The sequence below is a fragment of the Eublepharis macularius genome, chromosome 3 (assembly GCF_028583425.1).
Source record: "Eublepharis macularius isolate TG4126 chromosome 3, MPM_Emac_v1.0, whole genome shotgun sequence".
NCBI classification, from domain to species: domain Eukaryota; kingdom Metazoa; phylum Chordata; class Lepidosauria; order Squamata; family Eublepharidae; genus Eublepharis; species Eublepharis macularius.
Genome location: NC_072792.1, coordinates 143206240 through 143216632, shown reverse-complemented (window position 1 = coordinate 143216632; position 10393 = coordinate 143206240). Strand labels below are relative to the sequence as shown.

The following is a 10393-nucleotide window of genomic DNA, read 5'->3' as shown; positions in this document are numbered from 1 at the left end:
TGAATTGTGTGCATCACTAAAATAACGTTGATTTCGTATTGTTGCTGTGCACAAATCCACAAACTCATTAAGAGTATCACTGTTGTAAATTAAGCCTAATCATACAAATATTACTCAGATTTTTTCTATATCCACATGAACTGTGTGCATAAGGCTGCACTTCATTTAGCCATATGCAAACGATATTCATGAATTGTTTGCATGGTGCAATCATGAAAAATACAGAAAACCTGCCATCTTCTGTCACTTTTTGAAAGTACACATCTAGACACTGCTGCCAATAGCATGTTGGCTTTGATGCACCTGTACAAAATGAACCTTTTCTCCTTACAACTCATCTTAGTGCAAGATTTCTTAAGTATTTCCCATATGATCCAATCCTACAGACCGCCCCCTGAACAAATTAGTCCTTGTCTTAGCTAGGGACTGTTTACAGATTTATACTCTGCTTTTGACTCTCACTGTATAATCCACCTTGAATCTCAGTGAGAAAAGCACACTATAAATAATGTAAATGAATAAAATTCTCCTTACTGGGGACCAAAATACTGCCCTACCCACCTCCATTTTATCCTAACACCTCCATAAAGTACATTAGGTTAAGAGTATGAGTAGCTTAAAGTCATCCTGCAAGCTTCCATGACAGAGTGGGGATTTGGATCTCCCAGATACTAGTCTGACTCCAGCCACTACACAACACTATCCTATGAGCTATAGTCCTATGACCTAACAGAAGGCTTACACAATAATGTATGCATTTCTTTATTGTGCAGCAAGATGAGGGTGTGTGCATGCATAAACACTCAAGTGCAACAAAACGCTAAAGAATTATACTGTCTTTAACATTCCCAATTTAATCCATTTGAGGAAAATATTCTGTTCCAGTGAAGAAAATCAGACTTGAAAGAAAAATGTGGCATACATTTTTTATTTAGTGACAGATGCTCAGCAGTATAAAGCATCACAAGGTGGACTAGAGAGCAGTAAGAAAGGCCTTTTCAATGCACAGATTAGGGTACAATCTCCAAATACTGCTCGTGACCAGCTTCTCCAAGAACTGAATGGGCAATACAACTTTCATTTTATTGTATTTTATGCTAGGAGTTTATAGATAATATCCAGTTGCCATTGGAACTTAATTGGACACCAGAACAAGTTCCAGAGAGAGACACAAGAGAGAATGAAATCTCCTGTCTATCATACAATATGCACAATAATTAAGGACCTAGGATTCCTATTCTCTTCCATTTTTGCCATGTTATATATCAATATGTATGCCAACTGAAGCTGACAAGTGGATATTTTATCTCTATGATTGCACAGAAACCAAGAGTCCATACAATACACAGTAATCCATCCTCTCCCCAATCATCCTGATGTTGGCATTGCTGCATCTTTCTTTCCACCTGATTGTGCTACAACCAAACAGTATGATGGTGTTGGATCAAGAGATGCAGGCAAGGAAGGCACCAGTTCCAATGTTTGTTAACTACAAAACTCCTCCACCTAATTTTGACTTAAAAGTTAGGCTACCACTAGATATAAGGATAGCATAGGATTAATTCCCCCCCCCCATATTCATGAGAATTGCTTACTTTTGCGCCAGTCTTTTTCTCACTGAGCATGTATCCTTTTTGCAGAAATTAACTATGCCTAATTCATCCTCTCTGCAGTCAGGCAACAGACCATTAGTGTTGTTCTATTTTGGCATATTATCATGAATGAGAACAGAAGAACAGTTGTGACTAGAAAATACAAAGTATGAAGGGCTCCCAAGGTATATGGTTTCAGTCTGACCATCTAAATTTTCCCTTAATAAATATTGCTGTCAATACATTTAAAATTTTACTTTAAAGCAAGAGATGTCACTAAATTAATGACTGATTTGCAAGCGAACCTCCTATCCTTGCTGCTTTAAGGTAAGCTATGATTAATGCACTGCAATCATGTCTTCCCAGAATCAAGTCTTGCAGGGTTTAAGTATACACAGAATCAGATGGCACAGATTATTTCAGTCTTCTGAATATTGCAAATTGAATTAGGGAAATACTTCTGTGATCTAGCATAGTTTTAAATTTTGGAGGGCAGCTCAGACAATGGAGGGAGGAGGTTAAGCCTACCCCTCAGACTGTTTTCTCAATGCACATCCCCACTGCATGCATGCATATGGACAAATACACACACACACACCCTAAAGCTTTTGTTTGCCTTGCAGTGGAAAACAGTATGGTATCTTCTCCTACAGGAGCAAGCGACAGCTGAGCTGGGAGGAAAATGAACTTGCATTGGGAAAGCTGCAAGTGGCAAGGCAACAGTTAACCCTCCTCCCAGTGATTAGATGCTGATCCAGATGGTGCCAAGCTGCTTTTTAAAAACCATGGGAGACCTGCTCATGGATTTTCTGGCACCTCATCTAGCTGAGTTCTCAGTTGCACAAGAAAAAAATAGCCTGTTTCTTAGCCTCTTCCTTACTCAACTATCATAATGGCAGAACAGATGACCATTGCCATAAACAAATAACTTCAACCTGAATTCTGCTTTTTCCACAAGTGCCATGATCTTAAATTATTTTCTAGACACACACACCCCACATGGGGGAGAGAAAAATTACTGCACACTTGTGAAAAAGTAAAATATAAATAAGAGAAGTGCTTAGTCTGCTATATGCAGCAATGAATGAGAACCAAGCAGAAGGTGTTTGTTAACCTTCTTGCAAGCTGACTTATTGGAAGAGCATAGAAAGAAGAGCAGGAGAAGCAAAGTCAAGAGTGGAGGGTTCATAGGCTATGCTCATTTGAATACATCTAATGTTGGAACACAATTACACAACCATCGCAATCATATTAGGATGTGTTTAGGTTAAACTTTATAATGCAGGCCCAACATGCTTGCCTATATAGATGAGATGAAGTCAATTACCAACATTAAAGTCCTTTATGAAAAGGAACAGATGAATTTACCTATTCTAACACTGTAAACAATATAAACTCCTGGATTTTAGAGGAAATCAGAGGAAATATTTTAGACTTATCAGGAATGTGTTATAGTGCAATCCACTTAAATGAGCAATATCCTATCAATATCTAGCCCACTTCAAAACCACAGAGTCAATACTGGCAGAAAACAGACAGTATAGGATCCAAATGTGAACCAATACTTGCCACATTTATGCAACCTTGTTGTGTTCCTAGTTTTGTGAACATTTCTTCTTGAGAGCATCAAACAGCATCTCTCACACCTTTCTTATTTAAAAAGCTAGATCTCAAGCAACTGATGAAGAAATGCCATCCAATATAATAAAGGTTCACACTAGGCATTAGTGATTCCTCAGAAAGCTTGTCCTCAAGAGGATAATGTGCACATTGTAAAATAGGATCCTTCTATAACAAAAGACTGTGTTAAAACAAAGTTCTTAAGAGCTGACTGAACTCATGAATGGCTCATTTTAAAAGGCCTCCAAACCTTCCTGAAATCCAGCATGCTTAACTGCTCCTTATTTGAGGGTTTACTTTCCAATTTCAGATAAACCGGCTGTGAACTGGTGCTATTAGATCCATTACTTTGAAACAGACAATGAAAACACTGAAAATGTCAGCATTGCAGTTTTTTTCCCTCCCCAGGGCTACAGAAATATTTGTCACACATACAAATAGATTCTGATCCAGCAAGTAGTGGCATCTTCAATGATAATGGCCAGGAGGCTATAAAATCTCCAGAAGAAAGTCAGTTTCAAGTCCAAACAATTTAGATTCCACTTAAGTGTGTTCTGGTGGTGCTGCCGATTCAGTATTCAAATTTTCTGGAAATTCCAGCTTCTCACACACTGTCTCCTTCACAGGTAAATACTGAGCAATCTCATTAGGATCCGTGAACAAGGCTTGAGAAACATGCTTAAAAACAAAAAGAGCAAAAATTATGCCAAGCCCATCAAAGAAAAAAACAATAAAAACATACAATCTAGAGTGGGGAAGAGTTTGACAGTATGTAGAAAGCTAACCCTCACACACTATTTTGTGATTGTCTGATCTTAAATTGATTAACAGGTTTTATTTATTTATTATTTCGATTTATAAACCGCCCATCCTCAGGGGCTCTGGGTGGTAAACAGCAGTTAAAATCAATAAAAACAAGAAAACAATAATTCTAAAATCAACACACAATAAGCAATAATAAAATAAATTAACCAAGTACATTAAAGTGCAATGATGGGGAGAACCCCCCACCCCAAAAGGTGGGAGGCTGACATGGCACCACCCCCTTCAACCACCAAACGCCTGGCAGAACAGCTGTCTTACAGGCGCAGCAGAATGATAATATGTCCCGCTGGGCCCAAGTCTCCATTGACAGAGCATTCCACCAGGCTGGGGCCAGGTCTGAAAAGGCCCTGGCCCTGGTTGAAGCGAGGCGGGCTTCCTTAGGGTTGGGGACCACCAGTAAACATTTATCCGCTGATCGAAGTGGTCTCCGGGGAACATATAGGGAGAGGTGGTCCCAAAGATATGCTGGTCCCAACCCGCAGGCAAAAATGAATTGAGGGCTGGCCACTGTGAGTCTTTTTCTTAATTAATGTATTTACTACAAAATGATTATTGAAATATATTATTGAAACACTGAAATAGGATCTTGTTCATGTTAATTTTCGGAGGGGGGGGCGCTCAGTAAATGCTGACAGAAAGTAGCATTTGTCAGAGCCTCTGCAGAATGTAATTTTTTACAGGAATTTGCCCAATTGGACACAGAAAAAAAATCATGTTTAAAATGTTAATACCATTAAACCTGATACTTTGCTTTCCCTCGACGTGTATTCCCGCAACATGTAGCATTTGTCAGCCTAGTGAAAAAGAAAAGAGTTGAAATGTAGTTGCGTGGTCATGTAACGTTCTTCATACATTGCCCGTTTAAATAATTAATGTAAAATTGAAACAAGTTTGTCAGTGCAATGATGAGATTAAGACCGGAGGGAATTATTTTTCTCATGTTAGCAAGTTCAGTTTAGTATAAGTGGTCATCTGAAGCATCACATGAACGAAGACCCTAAACACCTGTTCCAATAAAGATAGTGAACTAGTTATATCATACAGCCCTAAATTTACTAACAAGCAATGACTTGATATCATGTTCCTCCCACCCTTCTTGAGGAAGTATTATTGAATATATGGGTTTAAGGACTATCTTGAATCTGGCATGGCCAAATACGAATAATATTTACATAGGATGTTCAGAGATTGTACACAGGCTGGGCAGCACTATGTTCAACAGATACTTGGATGAATGTTAAGGTATTTCCACTGGTAGGATGTGCCATACGTTAAAAAGTACTGATAGCTACACCACAACTCCTTCTCAGCATAGTTTCATGGGGGCAAAGACAACAAGAAACCTTCCATTATCCTAGGAAGGGCCACCTGACTGATAAATAAAGAAATAATTAGCAGTTGCCTTGCCTATCATGAAATTACCTTACCAAAGCAACAAACAAAGAACAATACATACTATGGCAGCTCAGGTCTCAATGCTTATTTCACCGAGGGGGAAAAAATATGGCTAGTAAAACTTCCTCACCTCATGGTAGAGCCTTGTGTCATTCATCCTGATAAGCACACCATCAACTCGCAGGAAAAACCTCAGCAGCACAAAGAAGCTTGAAGGCATCACCCTCTACGAAAGACAGTAAAATAGATTTTTGCATCTGCAACATTTTGCTTAATAAGTATTTACCTAGTTCAGAAGAACAGTAAACATTTTATAACTAGCATTAGTTATTTTGTGACAATTTCTGAAACTTTACAGAAGCTGTTCTATTTCTTGTAGGTACTAACATGGACATGTGCAGGCAAACAAAAAAATTTTATGGGCAGGTGAGCAGGGGACTTGTTTATAAAGATGTTTCAGTACTAAATATCTTAATTGAATACCCTCTTGTCAATATCCATTTTCTTGATTCAGAGCACAGTCTTATGCATACTTACACTGGGAATAAGTCTTACTGAACTCCACTGGAATTATATCTGAGAACTGTGCTATTATCCCCCTTCCTGTTTGTATTATCCTAAAAGATCATAATTTTAGTTCTTTTCACAAATCTTCAGAAGCCAAATCTTTGCTTCTCCAATGTCTTACAGAAAGGACAACCAGGGCTTTACAGCTTCAGTGTAACCTCTACATTTCTGTCAAGCCTCAGGCTTCTCTGTAAATCAAACCAAAGGGAAAAAAGAAGCAGCAGCTAGGCATTTTAAAGGGCTATTGTTAAAGTAATGTTTCCAAAGAATTAATTCCCCTGAATTACTTTAACTGAGGAAAAGCTGAAAAAATATGGGCACTGAATCTCACCCCCGCCTTCAGATGAGCTCTAAAAACATTTTCAACAGCAAAAAAATGCAAAAGTAACCAAACTTACTATTTTGACACTGAGGCTTGAGACTCCATGATCATGAAGTTCATCTTCAAACAATAGCACTTCTTCAAAGAACATAATCTGTTCCCTGGCTTTTAGTTTCTCTGTGTCTATATGTTCTGTTGTGGCAGAAACCTGGGGGGGGGGGGGGAGCAAAAAAATTATGAATGTCCATGAAGCTGGCTTATCCTGAATCATCAGGGTCTGAATTGTCTACTCTGAGAAGCGACAGCTCTCCAAGGTCACAGGTAGAGGTCTTTCATGTCACTTACAAACTAATTCATCTCACTGGAAATGCAAGGGATTAAACCTTGGACGTTCTGCATGCCAAGCAGATGCTCTGCCACTAACCTACAGCCCCTCCACTATAAACAGTTGCTAAAAAGCACATTCATATTTGCAAGGTACTGAACAATAAAAATAAGAACTCAAAATTTACATTTAGCTTTAATATATCACCCAACAGTGTTCCTTTATAGTCTGTTGTATAAGTCCAGTCGTACGGCTTAACAACGTCCTTTGTGTGTTCGGGCTCAGATCTGAAGGACAACAAGAGAAAACTTTGTAGCAGAATGAGATTAAGGCAACAGACGTAGATCTATAGAGTTCACAGCTGTTCAGCATACAAGGTTCTCCCTTCCATATTTTATTTGCACAACAAACCTGTGAGGTAGCCTTGGCTCAGTGTGGGAGATTGGGCTAATGTTACCCTTTATGACAGTTAGCATTTGAATCTAGATTTTCCAAATATGCATTAATCACTACACCACATAAGATAACTGCAGTCTTTATAAAGGCAATCTTTGCTGTAAAAAACATGTAAAGTGGTACTGTGTGTCTAAATACCAATCATATTTTGTTATTACCTGCTTTCTTGCCACTCTTCTGCACAGGCAACTTTAACCATGCCTTGAGAGTTATTTACACATCTTAAAGCATCAGCTGCATTGAACTCAATTCCAAAGTGAGATTCATGCTGAATTCTTAAGACATTGTCTCCAAACATCATTTCTGGGACACAAGGCATGTGGAGTTCTTCAGCTAGTCTGAAAGGCAACAAAGAGATTACAGCAAAAAATATACCCCCCCCCCATTTTTATAGCCTTCCTTTCTTGCAGGAACTATTTCTCATTGATCTCTACATGATTTAACTTAAACTAAAGTATCTTTCATTTCACAGAATGTTCCAATATTTTCAATATTTAACAGGGAGTCGGTTACATTTAGTTAAGATAAAATTAGCAGTAGGAGGATGCCCTCCCAGATATATACCTCTTTCACATAATCATTTTCCTATGCAGAAAATAAGTGCACGTGGAACGCAATATTAAACTAGAATGCAAATCCCATGCACACTGGGAATTCAAAGCTGATCACATTGAGAAACATGCATAGAAAGCTACAAGTTACAGTTTACACAGCAGCTTCCCAGAAACCTGGCAGCATGTGAAGCCATCCTAAAAAGGCAAGAGGAAACACACCTTAACGTCATACACCAAATGGCTAACTGAGAAGAACAGGTGAATTATTTATTTTGCAATAAACTGTAGCACATACGCTCAGTTATTATGAAGACCTGCCAATATAAAACCTTCAAAACTATTTTGCATTGAAAATATGGTTAGGGTTAGGTATTCTTTACTAGTATGGTTGCCTGCTCTGGCTTAGAAAATTCCTGGAGACTCTCAGATGGAATCTGGGGAGAGTGCAATTTGGGGAATGGTTGAGATCTCATTGGGGTACAATGCCATAGAGACCACTCTCCAAAGAAGCCATTTCCTCCAGGGGAACTGATCTCTGTCATCTTGAGATCAGCTGTAATTCTAGGAGATCTCCAGATCCCACCTGGGGTGGGGGGGACAGACTGGTGTGTAAAAATCACTGCAAGCGTTTTTTGTCTGCAACACAAATTTCTGCAGATTTGGGACTCTGGGATTAAAAGCAAACGAAAAATGAGAACCAGCTGTTCGATGCAGAGGAGAGTACCAGCTGTAAAGGACATTTTCTTCGCAGCCGCAGATCAAGAACCAGACTCACGAGATGATAAAACCACCGACTACCGGAGAATGGCTCCTTCTACCCAAGGGCCCCTGAGAGAGGAAGGCTCCAAAAGCTCTTAGGGGCAATGGGTACCAGCACAGGACACGGACAGCCCAAGCTCGGCTCCATTAAGAGGGGCGTTTTCCCCTCTCACCTCTCGGCCTCTGCCGACTTCATGATGTGGGTCCGAGCAGCGGTGAGCTTCCACGGCCCGAAAGTGAAATCCCTCCGGCTGCTTTTGAAGACGGGCATCATGGTGGCAACGGCAAAGACCGAGCAGCATACAGCTCTGTACAGGGGACAAAAACGGTCCCTCAAGGCGGCGATACCCGACGGTCCTAGTTAAAACAGGAACAACCACCACAGGAAGAACAAATAAAAATCTCCTTCCATGTCCGGGTTCATCGCCAACCTGAAGACATCGGGCTCTAGTCTCTATGGTTGTTGAATGACAGTTCCGGTTCTTGATTGCAATGGGTGGATTCTTACGTCAAGATCGTCATCACGTCCCGTCACGTCTCTGCCCACTTACCCCGTCTATGAGTTTATTTCAAGGACTGGCTACCTCTGCGTTGGAACTCTTTTGCTTCGTGGGTTGCCGTCTGACTTCTACGCGTGGTCGACCCTGCGTCGCTTCTGGTCTTTAGCTCAGGCTAGCCTGGACTATTCAGGCAGCTAAATTCCTACTTGCATTCGACGCGAATGGTGGGAACACAACGTAAAAGCTCAAGTAAAGCAAACAGAGTGCTTTGAAATGATTATATGCTGCGCCCCCCCCCCTTCTAAGTATGCAAGACACAGATTCAGTAGAGGCATGAAGCAATGCTTCGCCTGCTGAATGGTTTCTTTCTTTGACACGTTTATACCTCACTTTTCGGTCAGATGAGCTCTCAAAGCAGCTTATAATGGTTCGAAGTACGAAGCAAGGCGAAATACAAGTATTAAAACATAACAGTTTAAAGTTGCTGAAATGCCCTGTTCTAGTGAGATCGTGCCCCCCATAAAAGAAGCTTCATAAAATACTACAGAATCTGTTCCGACCAGGAAAATCACTGACCATGCAGTTCTAAATAGGATTAACACTTCTGAGTCTACTGAAATCAATGGCTTAGAAACAAACCCAAAAAATTGGGAAATATGAGGGAGAACGGAGTACTGGCAGGGAAAACACCTCCATTTATTTTTGTTTCGTTTATTGCTTCTTGGAATAAGTGAAATGCTTTTAAAGATTTTTCTTAAAATGCATTGCATGAAAATTTTTATAAAGACAACCTACAATATTAGATAATGATTCCTATGAATACGGTAGACATGTTTTCAAGGGCTAGGATTTGGGAAACTGCAGAAGCTTGCTGGGTGACCTTGCATTAGTCACTCCTCTCAACATAACCTACCTCACAGGATTGTTGTTAGGATAAAATGAAGGTGAGGAGAACAATACTGTAAACCACTTGGGCTCCCCGTTGAGGAGAATGAGGGATATAGACATCTAAATAAACAAATATGCTATAATCTGTTTGATGATGATACACTATTCAAGAGTTTAGTGTTTTGTATAAAACTTAACATGATACCCAAATATGCTGCTAGTACCATTGTGACTATGAGATTTTCTGTTGAAATAATATACTTTCTTTACTACAAAATATGTTTTCTAATTTCATCTCCTTTCCTTCACCTCTCAAATGGCAGAAATTAAGATGCTTATGCAAAGGCAGAACAGAGTGCAACAGTCTGCAGCTCTCCCAGTCAAGTACTGGGCATATTAGCACATTTTATTACAGAAAACTAAGACTGCAATCCTAAGATACTGCCCTGGAAGTAAGCGCCACCAAACATGATTCTGAGCAGAGCTGTTTAGGGTTGTGTACAGCATTTATACTTTAAACTCTCATAAATATGACAATGACTACAATTTGATATACTAACAGTGCAATCCTATGGAGAGTTACTCCAGTC

General features: G+C 39.7%; 1 protein-coding gene across 2 annotated transcripts; it reads right to left on the bottom strand.

The window, feature by feature from the left end:
* Window positions 1-912: 912 nt before the first annotated feature.
* TIPRL (TOR signaling pathway regulator) lies at window positions 913-8818 on the bottom strand. 2 transcript variants are annotated; one of them, XM_054975003.1, is made up of 7 exons: window positions 8589-8818; window positions 7261-7440; window positions 6834-6933; window positions 6398-6529; window positions 5563-5658; window positions 4769-4831; window positions 913-3890 (listed from the first exon to the last, which is right to left on the bottom strand). In XM_054975003.1, exons 1-7 carry the CDS (start codon window positions 8687-8689, stop codon window positions 3756-3758), a joined length of 807 nt encoding a protein of 268 aa, XP_054830978.1. In that variant the 5' UTR covers window positions 8690-8818; the 3' UTR covers window positions 913-3755. The 2 variants fall into 2 exon arrangements, with proteins under 2 accessions (XP_054830978.1, XP_054830979.1); XM_054975004.1 differs by lacking the exon at window positions 8589-8818 and adding an exon at window positions 8381-8438.
* Window positions 8819-10393: the final 1575 nt, after the last annotated feature.

Excerpts from the sequence above, each read along its gene's own strand:
- TIPRL (XM_054975003.1), bottom strand. The coding sequence starts at position 8,689 with ATGATGCCCGTCTTCAAAAGCAGCCGGAGGGATTTCACTTTCGGGCCG. Across the intron at positions 6,530-6,833 it reads GTGATATATTAAAGCTAAAT|GTTTCTGCCACAACAGAACA; the intron begins GTAAATTTTGAG and ends CCCCCCCCCCAG. Across the intron at positions 3,891-4,768 it reads GCAAAGTATCAGGTTTAATG|CATGTTTCTCAAGCCTTGTT; the intron begins GTATTAACATTT and ends TTTGTTTTTAAG.